Source organism: Bufo bufo, chromosome 11, assembly GCF_905171765.1.
Source record: "Bufo bufo chromosome 11, aBufBuf1.1, whole genome shotgun sequence".
Lineage (NCBI taxonomy): Eukaryota > Metazoa > Chordata > Amphibia > Anura > Bufonidae > Bufo > Bufo bufo.
In genome coordinates, this window is record NC_053399.1 from 94,414,983 (window position 1) to 94,441,630 (window position 26,648).

Sequence of the window (26,648 nt, forward strand, 5' to 3'; positions counted from 1 at the left end):
CGTGGTCCTCTGTGATACTTGGAGTGATCGACAGGTTAAGTGGGTAGCTGTAAAAAGTTGGTTCAGGATCTTGGATAGGTAGAACATCAGGAGCGATGTCGATAATAAAGAAAAGTCTTTTATTAGCAGTTTAGTCTACGCGTTTCGAGGGCTGGATTGCCCTCTTCGTCAGGACTGTATACACTGAGGGGGGATTACAATGCATGGAAAATGAGAATTTTTGGTGCGCAGGCCAAGGGGAGGATCGTGGGCGTGTTCGGGTTGGGTTGATTGACATTACCCTCCCCGTTATACATCACAAAGCAATATCGTGTGTTTAATTCAAAAATAAATAAATAAATGTATACTGTTTGTTTATGTATATTTCATGTGATTTTTTTTGACGGCAGGCGCCCGCTATTTCAGAGGAGCAGAGGTTGCCCTGTCTCTCTCCAACAGTGGTGTGTGCGCGTATACCTGGGGTGTCGGCACTTCCGCCCAGCTTACCCGCAGGTAGGGGACAACTCTTCCACCAAAGTAAGGGTCGCTCTGTGTCTCCTTAGCTATAGCGAGTCTGTGGGTAGCAGCCAGCTCCGCCCGACAACATAGCAAGCAGCTGCTCCGCTTTGGCACTCAGGGTATCTGCAGCTTTGCCCGACACGTATCGCGAAGCATATGAGCATATGCTGAACGCAACTCCAGAGATATCCTTAGATACCTTACATATAGAGTTTTCCACTAAGCTTTGCACAGTCAGAAGCTGCGACACCATTACGCCCTGTGCCCACATCGTGCCTGCGCTGCACTGTTAGCAGTGCTCTGTTGATGAAATTTCCCACAGTATACCTTGCAATGTGCGTCGGGCAGAGCTGCCAACACCCAGGGGGCTCCAGTGGATGAAGTGCCCCTCAGTACACTTCGCAATACGTTGTAGGGCAAAGATGCCAACACTCTGGTGAGGTAGGCTTGAGTCCATAATGGAGAAGAAATTTCAGTGCATAGTACACTATGTATAATCAGACCCAGCCTCTTGCAGGGCCTGTCAGGCTTAGATACATGGCAAGTCTGTAGGCCTTTGTAAGGCGTCATGGCAACCATTGGGTCCTTGCAAACACATTGCATGGGCCCAATAGGAGAGAGAGGGAGCTCCGTCCCTCTGGTAATCTCATGGATGATGCATTGGCTACCTACCACAGCATCTAAGGGGTTAAATGGCCAGATCTGTGCCAGCACTGATGTGAGTCTTTATAGCTGCCAGCCGCTGCTGATGGCGGAAGTTTATAGAACTCACTAAAGGGGCACAAAGAGCAGCATTGAGGGGGCACTAAGAGTAGGGCAGACTGCAAACTTAAAGTGGCCCTGGAAAAAAACTAAAAGTTGTGCCGTGTTGTAGGGGGGTGCGAAATGACAGAAGGTGGGGCAACATGCTAGTGCAAAACACCGTCCCAGCATACGCAAATACCATAGTGCAGCACAATATATTTCCCCAAAAGCTGTCCTTCTGTTGTGACCATCAATAGCTGCCATTTTCTGTCCTCCTCCAGTTGTCTCTGATTAAGATATGGAGCAGGGGGCTTAGGAGATGAGATGCAGGTCACAGCAGTTGAATTCAGATGGCATGTGTGGTTGCTGGTGGGTTACAAGAGTTTCTGATTCTCACAGCATTTATTACCACTGGGAGTTTATTATCTACTTGGCCAGTGGCAGAGAAGAGAGCTTGGGTGGCCCCTTGGTCATCGGACCACCAGGAAATTTCCCTGTAAGATCTATGGCCAATCTGCCCATGACTAAGAGGTACAAAGGGGGGCAGTAACTGCCTCTATTCATGATCTGATCTCCACTGAAAATGTGGAGATCAGAGCCTGAAACCAGCATTTTCAAATAACTATGCTGTGATTGATAAGTGTGTACAGATTAATCAGAGTGATCGCCTACAAAGGACCACTCTGATGAGTCCCTTGTCGGCTTTTCCTCTGTCTCTGCTGTCCGTGACGGTGGGAGACTCTGGTGTCGTGACATTTTTTTAGTGTCACAACAACGGTAAAAATTTTTGGTGTAACTGAACGCCTGAATGCATTTTTTTATGCAATCGGGACGTACAGTTACATCCAAATGCAGGAAGGGGTTAAACTGTTAGTGGATGGAGACCATTCTTGAAACTCCTTAGTTATGCCTTTCAATTGAACAACAGCAGAATAGATAAATCAATGGAGATTTTCTATAACAGGTAACACCTTTTAGCTGGCACTAGGAGGGTCAAGTGGAAACTCTCAGGCTAACAAGGAGTTATCTCCAATCAGAGAGAGACCACTACTGCAAAACCTCCAACCAGAAGGATGTGAAGTAATGTGGCCTACGTAAGATATGTCTGAACAGCTTGCATCTTTAGGGATGTCTCCTAATTCCTAAAAAGGAGTTATTACATTTTCCTCCATGGTGTGGACAGGATCTTTGTTCTTAACATTGAGATAGATATGACATAAAAGCGAGCAGTTCTTTATAAGGGTCAACCACCATCTTTTGGGTCTCTTTGCTGCATGGAACTGCATCTGTACACTGGTTTGCCTAAAATGCTTTTGGGGGTTGGTCACATAGGAAGAAGTAGTTAGAATAGATTGATTTCATTCGCAATTTAAATATACAATGTAACTCATGTAATATTTTTATGGGATTTTATATACAGTGTAGTAACGGCTTATAAAATATTTTGGTTGTAGAAAGTAAGAAGTGTGAACACCGTTTTCTCACTTAGGTCTTTTAGTGAAAAGGGGATAAAAGAGAAAATTTAGAGAACCTATCAACAGCAAGAACTCTGCACAGTTAAGATATGAGTTGAAGAAGTCCTCAGAGCGGTCTGGGCCACATAGAGAAGAATAGGTAGCGTAAACAACTACAATCAGAGGAGAAGACACTTGTGACTCAAAATCTTGAGTGAGTCACTTGGCTCTGCACAAGCCGTCACCTGCATTTGGTCTCCAGTGCAACAGGGCTGGTGGCAAGGCTGAGGGGCAGCTCCTCAGTATGCAGCGCTGCGGCCTTTGTGATGATGGGGCTGGGCTGGTTCAGGAAGTGCTGATGTCATCAGTGATTTGACACCGGACTTGTCAAATGACCAGGAAAAGCAGCATATTTAAACAGGCAACCTGCTGGCCACAGGTTGCATGTAATTGGTGTCTTTTGGATTCCTCACGAGTTTTCCTAACCTCATTCTAACTCTTCTGGCATTATGACTCTACTTGGATCTTGACTCCTGATACTTGGCTGATAATATGGATCTTGACACGACCTCCTGGTTCTTACTTCTGGCTCTAATTCTGGTTTTCTCTGAATATTATTCTGGTTTTGACTCCTGCTTCTGATTTTACTGTGTCTCATTGGTTCTTATTCGGATTATATTTGTCTCTCCTGGTTTGACCTGGGTAGTTTGTTCTGCCAATTTCGTAATGTGGTTCTTCCTTCCTTATAGTCCCCTGCACTTATCTAGGAAGGGACTTCGTCCAGTTGTGGGCTGTTTCCTAGGATGGATTGTGCAAGTCAGTATACACAATGGGAGTTTAGGGTTCACTGTTCCTTACCATGACATAATTGTCGTTATGATGTTTATTTGACTTTTCGGAGGGGGGGGGGGGAGACAAATGTGTTTAACAGTCCTGCCTTTAAGTGACTCCTTAATGTTTGTCCTCAACCAGCATCTAATTATTACAATTTTACATCTGCTGACCATTCACTCTTTCTAAAGCTTCCCATGGACACTAGATGATTGTTGGATAAACATCTATGATGTACAGGGGCCTCCTAACTCTCATGGAGGCAGATGTGGGAGGGGGGGGATGTGCTGTTTGATTTTAACATGCTCAGTCATTTAGTTTTCAGGGAGATGAGTTTCCATCAGAAATGTCCGGCAGTGGCTTACTTCCATCTCCCGAGTGAGAACACATGCAAGCTCGACCAAGAAAACATGTACATTTAGGAGAGGGAGTTACCAGGCAAAGACTTATCAGCAACTTAAAATGTATGGACTATTTACATTTTGTATTAGGATAAAAATTTGGAAAAATGGTAGAAATAACAAATTCATCTACGTTTTCCCTCTTATCAACCACTCCCAGATATGCACCATGTATGTAAGGTGTATGTCTGGTGTCAAGTCTTCAAAGATGGCACCAGGAGCTTGCGCAAGTTAATGAAAGCCTGTAGACTTTTTTCTCTTATATTGTTATAGTGTAGATATTGGATACAGTCGAGTGTTAAGGTGTATGACATAGTCAGGACAGGTAGCTGTGCCTGGAACAGTAGCTCCAAAGCGAATAGGGCTGAGCTACAATATCAGGCACAGCTACTACACTATGTACGGAGCCATGTCTGGTAAAGATTGAGACTACAGTGGGAGTCGGACCCCAACGAATCTGATATTGATAGCCTGTTATAAGGATAAGCCATTAATGAAGTCCCAGAAAACCCTTTTAATAAATTAATGGGCATGGCTACCATGACTGTATATGGACACCAAATGTATTACGTAGGTGATTTTAATTTTTTTTGGTAAGTGGTAGAGTGTGTGACCCATCTATATTATTGACCTTGTTTTGCAGTCAGTTACAGTACATAGTAGTTGCTGAGTTCTGGTCAATGTAGGCAGGTTTTAACCTAATGATAGGCCATCCATAAATAAATCCTGGAAAACCCCTTTCGAGACTGCCAATACTGTATGGACCCTAAATTTCTACTCTTAATAAAAAACATACTGCTGTGATAAATGTGAGTTTTCTTTAATACATTCAGACAAAAACTGAAAATGATACACTATAACAACATTTGTAAAAAAAAGATTATAAATTACAGAATGATCGTGTTAAAAAAACAAAAACATCTACTGTTAGATCACATACATTTTACTGAATTTCAGGGACTCTCTGGGTCTCCATGTTGGCCACGACACTGATGAGGCCCAGTATCTATATCTTGGTGGTGAGCGCCAAACGCCATTCAGATTTGCAGATCCACAGGCGTTAAACCACCAGCCGGCACTGAATTGTTTACTACAGCTGAGGTAAATGATGTCCCCAAGCATACAAAATGGGTGACAATTGTCAGTGGCAAGATCTACAGCGCTGAATGTGCTGCCGTGCTGATTGGTGCCGTTTGTTCCATCTCCAAGGAAGGCATCTCCTACAATGGAAAATATAATTTATGCACATTACATTTTTCCACAACAGTTTTTAACTGTATGATTTTTCATTTTCACATTTTTTTTATGTATTTTTTTTCTCTATGCACTCACCGGCTGTACCCGAGTAATTTCCTGCTGACAATTTATAGTAGCTGCTTGCATTGGCTATGCTAAAGGAATCATATCTTGCATAAGCTTCATGGCCATCAAAGTCCCCTATGCTGATGTGCAGTTGGGAGGACCTGTCCTTCTGGTTTGTCAGGGCATAAATGTACTTGAGCCCAAGCCAGTGTTCACCTTAATAAATACAAATAGTCAAGTACATGAGAGGGTGAAACCGGAGAACGTGGTGATATACAAATATATTGACAAAATTGGATAATTCTGTAGAAAAGTAATGACATACTCATTGGATATGCTATCACTTGCTGACCAGTGTGGCTCCTACGATAGGGACCCTTATCTTTCATGAGAATCCTTTATCAATGTCCTTGCACAGCTCTACAGCCACCCAGAGAACTGCTACTTAACCCTATAAGCCAGTAACCAATAGTAAACTTGATGGACAAAGGGCCTTAGTCTTGTAATGATAGATGAGGGCCCCTAGGACCATATCCACACCGGTCAGCAAGTGATGGCTTATCCTAAGGATGCAGCATCTGTTACCTAGAGAGAAGCACGCCTCCAATTTTACTGTTGGTAACCAATAGTAAAATAAGTCAACTTTTTAGTTTTTTTGTTTTAAGTCTAAAGAACCCATCCTTTATAAAGATAGTTTAGTCCATGAAACGCAATAACTCAAATCAGTGTTTAATAACAGTTGTAAATGTCATAGTAGAGATTTTTCAGAAGGGGGAAATTTTTCTTGTGAATTCCTGCCTCAATTACAATAATTTGGGGGGGGGGGGGGGATTAAAAAATGTATAAAAATATAATTAACTTCGAAAGGTCCATTAACATAATATGGTTTGAAGAAAAATATACAACCACTTCATCGATTTCCTATTTCCCAGGTCAGTCTCTGCGTGTTGGCCTGTCTTAACACACAGGAAATACCACTCAATTGGGCATTGACCACAAGTAATTTCTTGTGTCTTAAGAGGGACCTAGTGGAAGAGACCTGCAGGGGACCCAGAATGTGTAAGAACTTTAGTTGTGCGGGATTGGTGAGGTAGGTATGATTATTTTTTTTTTGTTTAATGTTTTTTTTTTTTTATGGCATTCAGAATCAGTGTAAAAATAGAAAAACAGAGTGTGCCCAGATCATATATATATATCTATAAATATATATATAATTTCTCACTTACCTTCGAGGTTGCCAAATCCATTTTCATACTCTTTCCACATTTTCTCAAAACTCAATCCATCGGCTCCATTGTGTCTTTGAATTAGAGTCCAGCCACCATTTTCAGACATTTCACAGTATACCTTAAATGGGAGCATAATTATCTTAATTGTAAATCTTATTATTTTCTTAATGTAAGGAAATAATGTAATAATTATGATTTTGGAAATTATATTCTAAATTGTTTTCAAAACACTATGTAAAAGAATCAAAATGGTTGGCCCAATGACAACCTGTCTTTTACATTAATAGCTTGTCAATCAGACACACAGGTGGGGGATCCAATATCTTGAACTTCTACAGCTGCCAAAAACAAGGGATCTCAAATCTCCATTCTTGGCTTGACAGACATGTGCCAGCTCTCCTCATAAAGCATAGGATCACGACAATCTGCCAAAAGGGTACATTTTGCTATTGTAATTGCTCTCACTGATCTATTTTTAAACACATAATGTAAGCTAGTCTTGCTTTTCAGCCTTTCACAGTGGTACATGGCCCAAGTTTCTGATCTGACTTGACTTCAATGGGAGCAGCACTGTAGTGGTGAGCTACCTCCACTACGATGTCGACAGTGTGGTATAGTTCTGGTGCTAATTTACAGCAATGGAGCTACACAGAAAGGCTGATTGGTGGGGGTGTGAAGTGTTGGACCTTCACAGATCCTAATGATAGGTGATCATTTAAAAAAAAAAAGCTGGACAACACCTTTCGATAAAGTCCAGGATTCTTCTCACTGTCTTACCGGGAAAGATAATTCAGCTTCCTTTGGTTTTATCATGTATATTCCACTGGTACTAATATTACTTCTTTGCCATATATCCGAGCAGTCATATCCTACCGAAAATAAGAGGAGAATATCAATGCATTAAGAAGAGACTCATTATTCGCTGCTGCTTTTAAAATGTACACATTGACAAAAATAATTTTTTTGTAAATAGTAAGTATCTTACCTTGAACCACTTCAGATTGACCCTGTAATCACAGAGACATTATAGAATATTAGACTTGTTTAAGCAAATTTACATCACTAACACAATATCATTATAAAGATAGTTCAAATATATTCCAATATTAGTACTTTTCCATCTACTGATATGCCAAAACTTGGATTGGCAGACCGCTGTTCTTCTGACTTTCACATACACATGGATGCTCAGGTTGGCTGAGAGGGAATTAAGTCACTGCCAGGAGCCTCTGCTGGTTTATCTCCCATTAGAACAAATGATCTGGCAGGTTACAATCAACATTCCCAATCCTTCTTTCACCAGACATCTGCCTTTAGAGAGTCAAGACACCACCATACACATTACATGGTCATCTCTAGAGGACCCATTCTTTTAGCTTATCATGATATCCTTCCATGTACATATATAGTTGTATCTTTTCTTGAGAGATCTATATATTTTAGATCTACTTTGAGTATTTAAATCTTAAATTCATTAAATCTTAAAAAATGGTAGTGAAAAACTAAATAAAATAGTTTTTCAATGTATTAATTTATGAAACAAAAAAGTTCTCACCTGTGACGTAGTTTGATGGAGATAAAAACTCCATAATAAGAGACATCTGAAAAGGTTCATGGATGTCATGGTTCTGATCCTGAAAATGTAAGAATCCTAATTAATAATTGTATTTTTTTCTAAAATGAAAAAAAAATCGGATTTTGACAGGATGATATTGGAAGAAGATAATAAAATAATAAAAACAACTTGCAAATATTAGATTGGTGTAAAACATAAAATTAGAAATTGTGTATAAAGTTAAATGAATCAGGTTCAAAAGAGAAAATCTTAGGAAGTAGAATCTTCCTGAGGTACTTACTCAGTATAGCCAAGGTCCAGATCACCTACACTGGAGCTGAGTACAACATACTACTCCTTGCTGTCATCCCTTTTTATACTCCTAAGTGCAAGGGTGGAGTCAAGAACCAGCAAATCAGAAGACGCTTCATTAGTCTTTGTTTTTTTGTACAATTAGAGCCATTAACACTACAAGTTATACAGGTGAAACTCGAAAAATTAGAATATCGTGCAAAGTTAATTTATTTCAGTAATGCAACTTAAAAGGTGAAACTAACATGAGACTCATTACAGGCAAAGTGAGAGATTCCAAGCCTTTATGATTATGGCTTACAGCTTATGAAACCCCAGAGTCACAATTTTGAGGTCCCCTTTGCTTAGGGGGTATGGATTAATTAGCTGACTAGAGGGTGACACTTTGAGCCTAGAATATTGAACCTTTTCACAAAATTCAAATTTTAAGCTGCATTAATGCAATTCTTTTTAATTAGCATTACTGAAATAAATGGACTTTTGCACAATATTCAAATTTTTCGAGTTTCACCTGTATGTCTCCAAGGCGGTTTCATGTTCATTTCTGTATTTCTGAATGTTGTAATTACTATTTTCTATACTTAATATCTAAAAACTGCCCATAATTAATATCTATAATTCTACGGTAATATATATGTATACAAATATAATAGAACTCATTTCAACTATGTATGTATATTTCATATGTATATAATTATGTATATAATTTCCCCAAAAAATCATATCCCAGCCCAATCAGAATCTTTTATGATTTGATTCAGACAATGCTCTCAGAAGACAGAGAAGAAGGCATCTGCCACCAAAAATGGATAATATTTGGACCATGGTTTACTTTAAAGAACAACAGTACAATCCATCTACCATCCATAGCTTTATATGTGACAGTCACTTTTGACATTACTGTATTATTATATTATTGTATTATCCTCTCAATCAAACAGATATTATATACTATATATTCATATATAAATACCACTGTATAGACTTGAGGATCCTTCAATGGAGGGTCAGTGTCTAGAGAAATACAATATACAATTATTAGTCATGAAATAGACCAATCAAGAGACAAATTCTCATATAGGCATAATCCCATAGTCCCTATTTAGTCCCCTGGGATGTAATGTATCCAATATGTGGATCCAGTTAGGCCTCCCTGCGTAATAAAACTTTCTTGATGTCTCCCCCTCTTCTTGGTCTTTTTGCTTGTTCCAATACCTGAAACCTTAGTTGGGCTATAGTATGCTTACATTTGTCAAAGTGATATGGAATGGGTAACCTCAAATTTTTCGTCCTAATAGTGGATTTGTGCTTACCAATCCGATCCCTGATGGTCTGCATTGTTTCCCCAATGTACAGCAAACCACACGGGCATTTTATAAGATAAATCACATTCGTGGATTCACACATAAAAACGCACGCCCTGTGCGGGGATGATGGAAAACGGAACCCTTTATTATGTGAGAACATTGGAGACAATGGAGACAAGGGAAGGTGCCTTTCCGCTGTGTTGACAATGTTAGTCTCCTGCTACCCAGCATGGACCAGCTTATCTTTATAATTGGACTTCCTCTTGTTACATATTAGAGGTGGATTTTTGAATTCTTCCACCTGCGGATATGCTGTCCCCAATAAATGCCAGCGTTTCCGAATTGTATTATCAAATCCCGTATTATAGGGATGATACTTATGTACAAATGTCACTCTCAATGATTTATCTCCCTCATCGGAATCTCTAAGTCTGTCTAAGTCTGCTCTTGTTTCTTCCAAACCTCTAAGTCATCTCATCAAACCTTATCTTTTGTGTTTCAGGATTAGTGACAATACGTTTAATCCTTTCAAATTGGGATTTGGGTATAGCAGGACTATAGAGCCCCCCTTATCCGCAGGTTTTAAGACCAGGATTTTATGCTCCATTAATGCACGGATAGCCCTTTTCTCTTGTAATGTCACATTTTGTGTCATTCGTAGTTCACCTCCTTTAATGGAGTCCATCCGCTCCTGTACCTCGCTGGTGACAAGTTACACATATGTCTCAACAGGATGATAAACCTTTGGGGGCATAAACCCGCTTTTATTTTTCAGGCCCAAATCAGACAAACGCAGACCGCATTGTCTCACATCACTGTTCATACTATGCGGTTCTCCCCTTGGTTCTGAAAAATGTGCTTTCAATCTTATCTTGCGGAAAAATTATTAGTTCACGCTGGTTTATGATGAAAAAACTGTAAGTTTCTTAGACACGAAGGTGGTAAAAGATCAGCAAGGCCACTTATCTACAGGCCTTTTATAGGAAAGAGACGGATAGAAACAGCACTCTCCATTTTACTAGTGCCCATCCTCCATCTCTTAAAAAGGCTATACCCAAATCCCAATTTCAAAGGGTTAAATGTATTGTCACTAATCCTGAAACACAAAAGATAAGGTTTGATGAGATGACTAAGAGGTTTGAGGAGAGGGGATACCCTCCATCTATCTATGAAGAAACAAGAGCAGACTTAGACAGACTTAGAGATTCCGAGGAGGGAGATAAATCTTTGAGAGTGACATTTGTACATAAGTATCATCCCTATAATACGGGATTTGATGATACAATTCGGAAACGCTGGCATTTATTGGGGACAGCATATCCGCAGGTGGAAGAATCCAAAAATTCACCTCTAATATGTAACAAGAGGAAGTCCAATTATAAAGATAAGCTGGTCCATGCTGGGTACCTGTACATTGGGGAAACAATGCAGACAATCAGGGATCGGATTGGCAAGCAAAAATCCACTATTAGGACGAAAAATCTGAGGTTACCCATTCCATATCACTTTGAAAAATGTAAGAATACTATAGCCCAACTAAGGTTTCAGGTATTGGAACAAGCAAAAAGACCAAGAAGAGGGGGAGACATCAAGAAAGTTTTATTACGCAGGGAGGCCTACTGGATCCACATATTGGATACATTACATCCCAGGGGACTAAATAGGGACTATGGGATTATGCCTATATGAGAATTTGTCTCTTGATTGGTCTATTTCATGATTAATAATTTTATATTGTATTTCCCTAGACACTGACCCTCCATTGAAGAATCCTCAAGTCTATACAGTGGTATTTTTTATATATGAACTAGCAGAAGGACCTAGCTTTGCACGGGTATATAATATCTATTTCATTTTATGTTTCCATGTGTCGTAAAAAGATATCGTCAGTTTCCCCATAACAGTGACCTCTACAGTACCCGACTCTTTAACAATGACCTCCACTGTGCCCGCCCCTTTAACATTGACCTCCACAGTCGCCGCCCCTTTAACATTGACCTCCACAGTGTCCACCCCTTTAACAATGACCTTCACAGTGCCTGCCCCTTTATCATTGACCACCCCTTTAACAGTGACCTTCATAGTGACTGCCCCCTTAACAGTGACCTCCCCTTTAGCATTGACCACCCCTTTAACAGTGACCTTCATAGTGGCCGCCCCTTTAACAGTGACCTTCATAGTGGCCGCCCCTTTAACAGTGACCTTCACAGTGCCCACCCCTTTAACAGTGACTTCCACAGTGCCCGCCCCTTTAACAGAGACCTCCACAGTGCCAACCTCTTTAAAAGTGACTTTCATAGTGACTGCTCTTTAACAGTGACTTCCACAGTGACCGCCCCTTTAACAGTGACTTCCACAGTGACCGCCCCTTTAACAGTGACTTTTACAGTGACCGCTCCTTTAACTGTGACCACCTTTTTAACAGTGACTTTCACAGTGACCGCCCCTTTAACAGTGACTTTTACAGTGACCGCTCCTTTAACTGTGACTTTAACAGTGACCGCCCCTTTAACAGTGACTTTCAAAGTAACCGCCCCTTTAACAGTGACTTTCACAGTGACCGCCCCTTTAACAGTGACTTTCACAGTGACTGCCCCTTTAACTGTGACTTTCAAAGTGACCACCCCTTTAAAAGTGAATTTCACAGTGACCGCCCCTTTAACAGTGACTTTCACAGTGGCCGCCCCTTTTACAGTGACTTTCACAGTGACCGCCCCTTTAACAGTGACTTTCACAGTGACCGCCCCTTTAACAGTGACTTTCACAGTGACCACCCTTTTAACAGTGACTTTCACAGTAACTGCCCCTTTAACAGTGACTTTCAGTGACCATCCCTTTAAAAGTGATCGCCCCTTTAACAGTGACTTTCACAGTGACCGCCATTTAACAGTGACCTCCACAGTGCCCACCCCTTTAACAGTGAACTCCACAGCGCCCGTCCGTTTAAAGGCTTGCCGGCTTGTATTGGCTATTGCAGGTCATTTTTGGGGAAAATCTCAGGAATAGTAAGTCCTACAGAGCTAAGACCCGGTCTAAAACCTTCCCGGACACCTGATGTACCTGTGTGCCAAGTTTGGTGAAGATCGGTACAGTTGTTTGGTCACGCATAAAGAACGTCCAGACAGACGTCTAGACAGAGACAGAAACTCATTTTTATAATATAAGGGATATAAAATATATAATATCGGTTTGATTGAGATACCTGTTAAGAACGGGATCCTGAGTCGTTGTTTTGTTTTTGTTTTGCTTTGTATTTGATTGATGACCACCTGTTGATTACCGCCCGCTTTGGGCGTCTGACGTCATTAGGGCGGCGCAATTACCTATTTATATATGACATGCATTTGTATTAGGAACTACCTGTTGATAAAGGCATGTTTGCCAAAACCCGTCCTGGCTGATTGTAGGACATATTGAGAGGATAATACAATAAAAGAATATACCTTTAAAGACACAGCTGCTGGGATTTTTTACATGTCAAACGTTGAAGTCTGCTCCTTTCCCGTGCGGCGTGCATACAGCGAGTGCCGGCCGGCTTCCTTACCTGCTTCTACTTTGGGCGCGAGCACCGCTTCTTCCAGATGCCTACTGCAGCTTTCCCTTTTGAGCTTTGACGATACCGACGCCGAAAGGATCTTGTCACAGGTGACGTCTGCACCAGACTTTTTAAATATTCCTACAAGCGAATACAAAAAACGACATTAGGAAAAGGAGCTCAGAAGATTAACTTGATACGAACTACGTGTGACCACGCTAGCAGAATATTATAAAGTGAATAGGATCCCGAGGGGTCTAAGGGTTCATTTCCTGAAGACATGGACTATTGCAAGGACTTTGAGAGGACGATAAACCGCATACAGAAAGAGGCAAGTCAGATTAAAGATCCGATTTCCAGCACGGAACAACAGTTACGGGACTCCCTAACATCAGAAGAATTTGGTAAATTAAAAGAAACCGTAGATTTGCATATTGCTACATACAGAAAAGAAACTGAGGATAAGAAAAGGTCCAAATTTCTACGAGACATTGAGGATTATCATTTGAATAAAGGATCGATTAAAGACGGGGCACAGAAGATCCTTCAAACCAAGGTCTTATACATCCAGCTCAGGAAGCAAGTCCACTGGCCCTCAGGACACTCGTTCTTTTTTTCGGAGGGGCGGTTGGCGTCCTCATGAAGGAGGAGGCGGGCGGGCTGCAAACACCGACCCAGGGACGGGTCCAAGCCAGATGATACAAACCCGCTCACAGGTGAGGCCCCGTCTTTAGTTAATAATATATCCTCTAAAAATCTATTAAAGGAGGTGAACTACGAATGACACAAAATGTGACATTACAAGAGAAAAGGGCTATCCGTGCATTAATGGAGGATAAAAACCTGGTCTTAAAACCTGCGGATAAGGGGGGCTCTATAGTCCTGCTATACCCAAATCCCAATTTCAAAGGATTAAACGTAGTGTCACTAATCCTGAAACACAAAAGATAAGGTTTGATGAGATGACTTAGAGGTTTGGAAGAAACAAGAGCAGACTTAGACAGACTTAGAGATTCCGATGAGGGAGATAAATCTTTGAGAGTGACATTTGTACATAAGTATCATCCCTATAATACGGGATTTGATAATACAATTTGGAAACGCTGGCATTTATTGGGGACAGCATATCCGCAGGTGGAAGAATCCAAAAATTCACCTCTAATATGTAACAAGAGGAAGTCCAATTATAAAGATAAGCTGGTCCATGCTGGGTAGCAGGAGACTAACATTGAAACAAAGTGTATTGTCAACACAGCGGAAGGGCACCTTCCCTTGTCTCCAATGTTCTCACATAATAAAGGGTTCCGTTTTCCATCATCCCCGCACAGGGCGTGCGTTTGAAGTGGAAGTTTTTTTATGTGTGAATCCATGAATGTGATTTATCTTATAAAATGCCCGTGTGGTTTGCTGTACATTGGGGAAACAATGCAGACAATCAGGGATCGGATTGGTAAGCACAAATCCACTATTAGGACGAAAAATCTGAGGTTACCCATTCCATATCACTTTGACAAATGTAAGCATACAATGGCCCAACTAAGGTTTCAGGTATTGAAACAAGTAAAAAGACCAAGAAGAGGGGGAGACATCAAGAAAGTTTTATTACGCAGGGAGGCCTACTGGATCCACATATTGGATACATTACATCCCAAAGGACTAAATAGGGACTATGGGATTATGCCTATATGAGAATTTGTCTCTTGATTGGTCTATTTCATGACTAATAATGTTATATTGTATTTCCCTAGACACTGACCCTCCATTGAAGGATCCTCAAGTCTATACAGTGGTATTTATATATGATTATATAGTATATAATATCTGTTTGATTGAGATACCTGTTAAGAGCGGGATCCTGAGTCGTTGTTTTGCTTTGCTTTGTATTTGATTGATGACCACCTGTTAATTACTAGTGATGAGCGGCAGGGGCAATATTCGAATTCGCGATATTTCGCGAATATTTGGGCGAATATTCACCATATATTCGAGAATTCGCGAATTCATGATCTCCAGGCATTATTTTCTTGATTGCGAAAATTCGCATAAAATGAACTGGTATTTTAAAAAAAAATCGAATATTCGTTATTACGAATATATTTTGCGATATTCTAAATATTCGCGAATTCTCAAAGTGCCGATATTCGCGATTAAAATTCGCAATTCGAATATTCGTGATCAACACTATTGATTACGGCTCGCTTTCGGCGTCTGACGTCATTGGGCGGCACAATGAACTATTTATATATGACATGCCTTTGTATTAGGAACTACCTGTTGATAAAGGCATGTTTGCCGAAACCCGTCCTGGCTGATTGTAGGACATTTTGAGAGGATAATACAATAAAAGAATATACCTTTAAAGACACAGCTGCTGGGATTTTTTTTACATGTCTGACCTATAGACCGTCAGATAATTGTGTAAAGTGGGATTGTAAAACACACATATCACAGACCATCACCACTAAGACATAACCTTTATTAGATAAATCTAAAAATACCATCAAGTGCCATAAGGTGATTTTTTAGGATTTATAGGCACTCTGATGAGGGAAACCTCCTGGAACCTCCTAATATCCCTAGATTTTCCCTTAATACAGGAAATAGATTCCCACCACCAAAGTGTTCATCAATTTGTCAATTTATAATCAAGTATATATATCCCTATGATCATAGGCCACCTAGTTAATTCAATTAATCCAAACAATTCATATGTCAAATAGATACCAAAAAATCAATTCATATATCAGAGAGATAATAAATAAATAAAATCTATCTCAGTGTATCGGTCAATGAATAAACTCTTCAAACGCGTTTCACTGTGCCAAAGGGCATCAGCTCATCAGGGGACAATAATATGTAGGGAGAATACCCTTTTAATATTGATGACCATGGGATATAAAGGGAATTATGGTAAAAAAAGGCAGACATTTATAATACACTGATCCACTTAATCAAGATATTACATCATAATATTCTACCTGTCTGTCTACTATACAACTATATAAATAGATGTCAAGGTAATTAGACATCCCCAATGTATAGCACATGAATAGATAAATGTCCCGTATGGGTTAAACAGAGCTAGTAATATTGGTCCTTCAGTTGTACTTTCTAGTCAGAAAACATAAATGGTAATGAACACATAAGGCCAAAACAAATATATGTATAGCTCAGTGGTCCATTGGGACCATTATTTGCATATCAGGGAAGATAGTGTGGTGACCACGGTCACACTCCCAGACGGGACGTCGGGTTGGTCCATTGCGTCTGCTGTAGTCATCTCACTGTCACTGCCTGCCTTGTGAGGGATCTGAGAAGATCAGATAGACTTGCAGCACATGAGTCTATCTGACAGGTCTTTCTGTCTTTCCTTTCTGTTTGTTGTTGTGGGCAGGATTCCACCTTTCCACAGGTTCTGCTCGTTAGCTGTTTAAGAGGCTCTGTTTAAGTCCGCCTCCTACTGCTGACTTTGCGGTTGATATTTTCCTTCTGGAGTTCTCTACTGGTTGTTTGTGGATCCTCTACTTCCCGCTCGTCTCAAGCTAAGTCCTCCTGTTTTCTCCTTTGTGCGTGTGTTGCTTCTAGGTCTCAGGGAAATGCTGGGCCCTTCACGGTGGAAGGTACCGGCTGTCTCATTCCCCGCTCCCTAAGTTAGGGTTTGCTACAGTGTCAGCAGGGCTTAGGTTCCAGCGTATGAGTTCGTTCACCATCAGGACTTGCTCATACTGTCAGCAGTCAGGGATTGTTAGGAGGTTACCATTCCCTCCTCCCTAGCTTTGGGGCCTAGTCTGTTTACCTGTTGCTGTTTGTTTACTTGGTGTTCCTCTTATCCCCACTTGCCATGACATTATCAACCGCCCGCACGGTCATTATTTTTCTTGCTTTGTGCAGATATGGATACTGTTAATGCACTGGTGGATCGCATGCAGGGATTATCTTTGGAGGTAGCTGACCTCCGTAATTCAGTTGCACAGTTTCAGAGTTCTCAGGCGTCTGGTTCCGTCAGTGGGAACCAGGGCAGCCTTGAACCTAAAGTCGCCCTCCCAGATAGGTTTTCTGGGGGGAGTGATAATTTTGTTCGGTTCAGAGAATCTTGTAAACTTTTTTTTCGACTGAGTCCGTTCTCCTCTGGGGATAAAAATCAAAGAGTGGGGATTATTATTTCTCTGCTGAAAGGTGATGCTCAGTCCTGAGCATTTTCTCTACCGATCGGAGGGATTGGGAACCGAGTTTCTCTGGCCAAATCTAAGCTGCGTAGTTTAAGTCAGGGAGAACGTTCTGCAGAGTCATATTATTCTGAATTTATGATTCAGAACAATATGAGATGGGCGACTGACTCGGAGTAGAATGACCTAGCACTCCGTAGTCAATTCTGTCAAGGGCTGTCTGAGAGACTCAACGACGCCCTGGCATTCCACGAAAACCCTAATTCTTTGGAGGCAGCCATGTCCCTGGCCGTACGGATTGATATACGCCTGAGAGATAGATGCAAGGTTCCCCTCACTCAGGATGCACTACCATATGGGGAAACAGCCTCTTCTGTCCCGCGGGGTACAGAGACACTCGAGCTTGTGTCTGGTGATGAGCCTATGCAATTAGGACAGGTCTCTTCAGGTCCTGGTAATAGGATATTCAGGGTTCAGAGAAGACTTTGTTTCTTCTGTGGTAAAGAAGGACATTTTAGTAACGTATGTCCTTACATTAAACCTCAAGGTGAAAAAGGAAAAAAAAAAAAGTTGTAACTAATGGGTCTAGTTCTCTTACTCTTTGCAGTGTGGGTGGGGAGTCAGAGAAGGTATTTTTGTCTTTTACCAGTAGTACCCGATTTCTCCTGCCTGCCATGGTGGCGCTAGACTCTGAAAATATTGAATTGGAAGTATTTGTTGACAGTGGTGCAGGGGTTAATATTGTGGACTATCAGTTTGTTCAGAGTCATGGTTTTAAAACAAGCACATTAAAAGGGGATATCTGTGTTTTGCTATTGATTCCACCCCTCTCTCGCAAAAGTGTCTGACTCTTATGGTGCATGATATTAATTTGAGGGTGGGTGATTCCCATGTTGAGTCCATTTCTTGTTTTGTACTGAAGGGTTTGCCTGCCCCTCTAGTGCTAGGTTTACCATGGTTGACCAGACATAATCCTACCATAGATTGGCAAGCAAGACAGATCAGTAATTGGAGTTATTTCTGTATATACAACTGTCTCGGCGCATCACTTTCTGTCGTATCCACTAAGGTGTTACCCCCGTTTTTTTCAGATTTTTCTGTCGTATTGTCTGAGGGTGGAGATCAGGAGTTACCCCCTCACCAAGAGTATGATTGTCCGGTCAACCTTATTCCCGGAGCTAGATTGCCAAAGACTCGGTTGTATAATCTTTCCCAACCCGAAAGAGTAGCTATGCGAGAGTATATTACCGAGAGTTTGGCAAACAGACATATTAGACAATCTAAGTCACCAGTGGCTGCCAGCTTCTTTTTTGTTAAAAAAAAAGATGGGACCCTTATACCGTGTTTAGATTTCCGGGAGCTAAATCATATCCCTTCCCTGTTCCTCTGATAGGCTGCCAGCACAAGGCCGCGCCGCCTGAGCCGCACAGCGCGGGACACAGGCCCGAAGAGGCCTGCATCGCATCGCTGTGTGATAGAGGTAAGTATAAGTGTTTTTTTGTTTTTTTTTTATACCGGACTATCTAATACTGCCACATGGGGGGAGCGGGAGGCAGTTGATACTGGCACATGGGGGGGGGGGGTTGGCAGTTGATACTGGCACATGGGGGGGTTTGGCACTTGATACTGGTACATGTGGGGGTTTGGCACTTGATACTGATACATGGGGGGGTTTGGCACTTGATACTGGCACATGGGGGGGTTTGGCACTTGATACTGGTACATGGGGGGGTTTGGCACTTGATACTGGCACATGGTGGGGGGTTGCCACTTGATACTGGCAAATGGGGGGTTGGCACTTGTTACTGGCACATGGGGGGTTTGGTACTTGTTACTGGCACATGGGGGGCATGGAGAGGCACTTGTTACTGGCACATGGGGGGCATGGAGAGGCACTTGTTACTGGCACATGGGGGGAAAGAGAGGCACTTGTTACTGGCACATGGGGGGTGGAAGAGAGGCACTTCTTACTGGCACATGGGGGGTGGAAGAGAGGCACTTGATACTGGCACATTATTATGGGGCACTATGGGGGCTTCTATTGAGGCCACAAAGAAGGGGTATTTTATATGGGGGGCTCTGTGTGGTACTAGTAATATAGGGGATATTATCTGTTTCTACAGTATATTATTGGGGAGCACAGTGGCACAGTAGTGGGGGTAGTAGGATGATTTGTCCAGAGGATGGGAGGATGATGGAAAAGTAGTAAACTAAGATTTTATTTTTTGTTGTCAAGCTGCAGAGACGGAAAATGGCGACAAAATGGTGGTCTGGTCTGAAGGTCTGAAAGGAGAAGACGAGGACAGAGAACATCTACATCAAAGGAGACGTCACTGGATGTAAGAGGTATGGGGCGCTGTATTTCTGTAGTGATCGGGGGGACGTTAAAGTCAGCAAGAGTTATGTGGGGGGGGGACCCCTTATTGTTTTTTTAGAGATTTTTTGGGGAAAAAGTGATTTTTTTTTTTTTTTTTATAGAAGTATATAGCTATAATAACCAATTCAAATCTAAAAGCCACAAAGCTTTAATATAATTTATTTGTGCCAGTTAGTTCGGACTTCTGCAATAAAAAAAAAAAATCATAATTCTACTGTATTTCAAAATCAAAGCAAAATCAAATAAATTTCTGGTTAGATAATAATGAATAAGTTGGAAGATTTGCTTCAGGGGATATGGTTAAATTTGACCCATATCTAAAGTGCTTCAATTGGCCTAAAAATTGATGTATGACATTCTGAGGTCTCCTAGGACTCAGCTATTTTTCTTTTGTCCTTCTCTATTTTTCACTTTCTTTTTTTATAATTTTCATTTTTTTTACTAAATTCAGCTCAAATTCAATTTGTTTAGAATTGATTTGCTCATCTCCAGAAATGAATGTAAATATTAAAGGGTCTGTTTGTTAATTAATGATTAATTTTGATAAAACTGAAATATTTTAATACCACCAAAATGGTTTAGGATATCTGTAAGTATATTAATGTTATTTAAAATACATAGATAACATAAACATGGCTTTTCGATTTCTTAGAAATGAATTTTTTTTTTAGATTTTTATTTTCTCAGGTCATTTCACCAGTTCCTATAGAGTTCAGCTCAGCATTTTTCATTGTTTTGCTCTTATGCTTGAAACCAGCCAAACAATGAAGTATAGAAAGATTTTGTCATGGATAATGACTTCCCATTTTGTCAGGAGCCACAAACATGAAAGCAGTAGAACTAAAGAAAGACAATGAACCTATGACTTGTACTACAACATAAGTTCAAAGCAAGATAGAACTAAAACCAACACAATACATGACGTAAACTGGAAAAACGACTATGTAGAATATTCTATGTGACTGACAACTTTCCTTCACCTGGAGACTCTTGATCAGTAGTTTTGACTCACTATATCTTAAAAAAAAAAAAAAAATTCTTATAATTTTCTCTATCTCCCTTTTACAAAATTCAACTCAAATATTCAAGGGTCTGTTTCTGAATCAATGATTCATTTTTATAAAACTGAGGTATTATAGACACTCTATGGTTTATGATATCTTTAATTATATTAAATAATATATTGATCATATTAAAACTTTCCTTTTCAATTTTTTAGAAACCAGTCTAGTTTATTTTATTACTTTTTTTTGCGTTTTTAAAATTCTAAGCCAATGTCACCAATTCCCACAGGGTTGAGGTCAACATTCCTCATGGTTTTGCCCTTGTGCTTGAAACCAGCCAAACAAAGATAGGAAGGTTTTCTTATGGATAATGACTTCCCTTGAGGTCATGTTTTTTTTCAGGAGGCACAAACTTAAAAGCAGCAGAAGAAAAAAAGACACTCAGTCTATCAAAGAAAAATGGACCTAAATCCAACACAATACACATAGTAGACTGGAAAGACGACTATGTGGAATGTTCCATGTGACCAACAACTTCCCTCTACCTGGAGAGTCTTGATTGACAGTTTTGTTCATTTAGAATAAGACCTTCATGTTTTTTTAATGCTAATTAAGCATTGTTTATTAAAAAAAAGTCATCAATATACCCATGTCATGGACATAAAAAAATGTTTTCTACCCTTGGGATACTGAAGTGGTGGCCACAGGCTGAATAGGGGCTGACCTATCCATATGGCTGTGTACATACTTGGTGATTTTTAGAATTTATTGTTACAGTTTTTGCCATGTAGCTACCTTACATCTGGTGGCATCAGAGGCAGAGCTTGCTAAGAGCTCATTTGCATAACTTCTTCCCAGAATTCCAGGGGAGCATTGCTTCGCCTGTTAAACCTCTCACTCCGGTTAAGGCATTCTTCATAAGGAGATATAGAATCCCTCAAATATATTTGTAAAACTAAGGCTACATGCACACAACAGTTAAAAAATAACCGTGTGATGGCCGTTTAAGTAAAAGCAGTCACACATTGTTAGCTTTTTTTTAACGGCCAGTGAACAGTGGGCGTCAAAAAATAGGACCTCCTACTGTTGGCCATTTTTGCGGCCCGACGTGCTCCATTGAAATCAATGGGACCGTTTTTAATGGCCGCTTAGTCAGAAGTGTCTGAAGGCCATTAAAAACAGATAGACTAGAACAATATGGCCTTTTAGGGGTTTAAATTTTTTTTTCAAATACCTCATCCACTTGTACACACAGCAGCAGTCACTCCTATCTTGATTGAAAAGGACCTGCCAAAAGAACCTGCGCTCAGCATGATGATGTCATCACGTTAAGCACAGGTCCTTTTTAATCAAGAGAGGAGTGACTGCTGCGGTGTGTGCAAGTGAATGAGTTAAGTATTTTTTCTTAACTAAAGCAAAGCATTACAGCTGTGGGCCACTGGAGATGACTGGCGTAAATGTTGTATGTTCTGCCTATGTCTTAAAAATGCTTTATTCCCTTGTGTGGACCACCTGTGAAGTCCTCGTATGTGACCACTATATGTTCACTTTATGGCAGTATTATTGGTTATATTAGTCATTGCATAGTGGTGGCTTCTGCACTGTGTAGAACTGCATTTGTTGTCCACCATTTCCATGTACCAGTCTCTATGGGGCCTGTACAAATCACTATATACAGATTAGTATCTATATTTTATTATTTTTATTAATTTCCATGTTCCACAGCCCCATACAGTGATTGTCATCCCTCATATTGGTATCTGAATTCTAGAATAAAGGGGTTTATGGTTATAACAAGTTATGCTCTATTCACAGAATATTGGATAATTACCAGATTGTTGGGGTCCTACCCCTGGGACCTCTACTGATCAAAATAATGAGGATCCTGTACCCTGTTAAGTCTCCCCCTAAATAGATGGTGTGGTTGGTTGGAAATGTTCACCATCACTCCATTAATTTCTATGGGAACGCTGAAGATAGCCGAGCACTGTACTCGGCTATCTATGGCTCGTCCATAGAAATGAATGGAGTTCTGGCACGCTTTTGCAACCAGCGCCTCCTTCAATTTCAGGGGGGTCTCCACAGGATACAGGGTTCCTGTTTTTGTAAGTGGTAGGACTCCCACCAACCAGATAGCTATCCCCTATCCAGTGGAGCACGTAAATATGACGAGAACATACAAAAACCATACAGATGTTGCCTTTGATTTGGTCCAAATCAACCCCATAATAATAATCTTTATTTCTATAGCGCCACCATATTCCACAGAGCTTTACAAATTCAGAGGATTCATGTACAAAATAAAAGACATTGCAACGTAACTGGCTAATATACTGTACAACTGAAACACTAGGAATTGAGGGCCCTGCTCACAAGAGCTTACAATCTATGAGGAATTGGGGGTGACACATAAGGTTACTAATCAATTTTTATCTCAATCGAAGTGCTTTGATTGCCTGGAAAAGTCTCTCTCTCTCTCTCTGTATTCGGTAGAATCAGAACTTTTTCAAAAATTGGAGTCAAGTTCCACATTTTTAGAATTGATTTGTTTGACTCTACTAGCCACTGAGCCATCACTGGTTACATGTGCTGAGCTCTATGTAATGGAAAACGGTGGACTACAAATGCATTTAATCCTGCCCTAGTGCCAAAAATCACATTGGAAACCACAAAAATACCACAGCCTTAGGATTTATGCACAATAACGCCAAATATATAAGGCCTAATTGTACCTCTGACTTCACACAGAATTTTACCAGTTTGACAAGTGTTATGACATGCTTCTTTGGATGCCACATATAAGAGGTATTCTCCCCTATACGCTCTATTTCATGGGAGGAGCCTCCATAATACAGAGCCATATAAAGGTGCCATATGGTGGCAGACAGAAAGTCTATGACTCCATGAACCCCATATCAAGACTACATCTCTTATTTCCTATCATTTATTACTGGTTTCTGTCTGGTCCCAGGGGAAGGGTGCTTCAGGGGTGGCATCAAAGAACAAAAAACATGAAGAAATGTCCTAGTGTAAGGATTGTCAGGACGGTTAGAGAGATAAGGGGAATGTGATTAGCTTTTCTGATCAAACCAGTTATGGCTTGGGAGAAGTCTGGAATTTAACATGGTCAGTAGATAACAACTTTCCCAATGACTAAAGGTGACCATACACCCAAGAGTAAATCTAGCTGAATCTGCCGATTCTTATGTGCATGACAGTGTGTGGACTCTCCATTGATACATTGATAGATGATGTTGGGGTAAAGAACCCCTTTAAAGGGCACCTCTGATGTTGCTGTCACTCTAGCCTCCTTCAAAACCTAAAATCTGTTGGTGGTAGAAGCAGCTGCTATTTGATTAAAGTTCTGGAGGTAGAAATTTACTCATCTCTGGTGGCTAAAGCTGGTGCTTTGCAGCACTGGGATCTTGGGTTCAAATCCGACCAAAGGCAACATCTGCATGGAATTCATAATATATGTTCTCTTTATGTTTCTATGGGTTTCCTCTGGTTACTCTTTTTTCCCTCCACTTGCCAAAAACTTGCAGGTAGGTTAATTTAGAAATTAGCTTGTGAACCCCAATGGGGTCAAGACCCAGTGTGAGCTATAACAATCACTATGGAACATGGAGATTTATTTCTACAGACCCTATAGAGACTGGTACATGGAAATGGTTGACAACAAATGTAGTACTACATAGTGCTGTAGCCATTACAGGATATACCATACTACTCTACAAAGACCAACTTAAGCACCAATATTGGCATACACTGACCATATACTGGTTAAATATCAGGGCTACAAGCGAATACAACATTGTACAGACATAAGCATTACAAATAACTATTATGTCAGTCATCTCCAGTGACTCACAGGTGATGTCCTCTCTAATTGAAATATTTTGGCTGTGTGCATGTTTTTTAATGTTATGTCCATTAGAACAGAGGATTGACATATTGAAATCCAATATAAACAGTCTTGAAACAACCCCCCATACATATTATTCTGGAAAATCAACCCACCAGGGCTGGCTTTTATCAAGGCCTCTACTTTCCCAATGGTAGTGTAGACCCCCCCCCCCCCCTTCCAAGACGCTAGACCTGGGTGACGTTCCTTTAATTAGCCCTGTTTGCCACATTTCTTCTTACCTTTTTTTTTATCAAAATGGCAAAAAATATTTTCTGGTAGTTTTACAAAAAGAAATGTGGCAAAAGCCTTAAGAAAAATGTAAAAAAAAAAATCTGTATGTACACAACCATTGGGATAAGTCAACATCCTTATTCAGCCTGTGGTTACCATTTCAGTATTCCAAGAGTAGAAAAGAAGACTTGTCCTGTTAACAACATAACGAGTATATCAATGAAATTTTTTATGACTAATGCTTAATTAGCATAAATAAAAATGAAGGTCTCATCCTAAATGAACAGAACTGCAAACCAAGAGTCTCCAGGTAAAGGGCAGTTGTTGGTCACATGGAATATTCCACATAGTCGTTTTTCCAGTCTACTGTGTGTATTATGTTGGCTTTAGTTATATCTTGCTTTGGTACAATCGATAGGTTCAGTGTCTTTCTTTTCTTCTGCTGCTTTTAAGTTTTTGGCTCCTGACAAAATCATGACCAGACTGAAAGTCTTTATCCATGAAAAAATCTTCCTATTTTATTTTTTATTTTATCTGTAATTTTAAATCACATTACTATATTAATAGATATAATAAACCATTTAGTGTCATTAAAATATTTTAGTTTTACAAAAATGAATCATTAATTCACAAATAGACCCTTCTCATTTCTAAAGATGAGCGAATCGATTTGAGATGAACAAATTTTCTAAAAGAAAAAAGAAAGTTATGAAAAAATTGGGGGAAAAAAAAGAAAGAGAATATGCTTAGGCCTTAAAGGGGTTTTCCAAACCCAAAAATGCCCCCCCCCCCCCCTTACACAGATTGTACTTAGCTCGCTCCCCGGGACACCCACGTTGCTTCTGATGCCCACACGATCACCGCTGCATCTTCCCGTTGCGTGGATAAAAGCATCCGACAATGGGGGGTGGGGTTGCGGGGGGGGGGGGCGGACTGCCAATAGCAGGCCACAATGGGAATGAGCCTCTTTAGCATCGCGGGTGATGCTAGGGAGGCTAGTTTCCGACGCGGGAATAGTAACATTGAACTGAGCGAAATTCTCAATCGAATGGGGTGTTTCTATATAGGTTAAGTAATGCTATATCCCTAGGATATGCCATCACTGGCTGACTAATGTGGATGTGACCCTAGGGACCCTCATCTACCAAGATAATAAAAGGGCCGAAGCACTTTGTAGATCGAATTTACTATTGGTTTCTGGCTTATAGGGGTGAGTAGCCATTCTATGGGTGGCTGTAGAGCTGTTCAAGGACAATGACGAATGGAGTTGGCCCTTTCATTCTCATGATAGATAAGGGTCCCTATTGTCAGAGCCACACTGGTCAGCCATCACTTACCAAGACAGACACACCCTTTCAACTGACAATTTATAATTTCAACTTCCAATTTTGTCAATATATTTGTGAATCACCAAGTTCTCCAGTTTCATCCCCTCATGTACTTGACGCTTTTTGTTGATAAAGGTGAACACTGGCTTGACCTCAAGTACATTTACACCCTGACAAACCAGATAGGAAGACCTTCCAAACTGCACATCAGCATCAGAGACTTCGATGGCCATGAAGCCAAGATACGATTCCGTTATAATAGGTAATGCAAGCATCTACTATAAATTGTCAGCAGGAAATTACTCTGGTACAGCCGGTAAGTGTATAGAGAACAAAATACATTAAAAAAAATGTCAAAATGAGAAATGATACAGAAAAAATTGTTGAGGAAAGACTTAAAATATATAATTTATATTTTCCATTGTAGGAAATGCCTTCCTTGGAGATGGAAGAAACTGCACCAATCA

General features: G+C 40.5%; 1 protein-coding gene across 1 annotated transcript; it reads right to left on the reverse strand.

Annotated features, from left to right (window-relative positions):
• Window positions 1-4,855: 4,855 nt before the first annotated feature.
• LOC120981570 (fibrinogen-like protein 1) lies at window positions 4,856-26,414 on the reverse strand. The gene is made up of 6 exons (XM_040411108.1): window positions 26,265-26,414; window positions 7,445-7,466; window positions 7,237-7,328; window positions 6,457-6,577; window positions 5,261-5,446; window positions 4,856-5,148 (listed from the first exon to the last, which is right to left on the reverse strand). Exons 1-6 carry the CDS (start codon window positions 26,412-26,414, stop codon window positions 4,856-4,858), a joined length of 864 nt encoding a protein of 287 aa, XP_040267042.1.
• Between the last annotated feature and the right edge of the window lie 234 nt (window positions 26,415-26,648).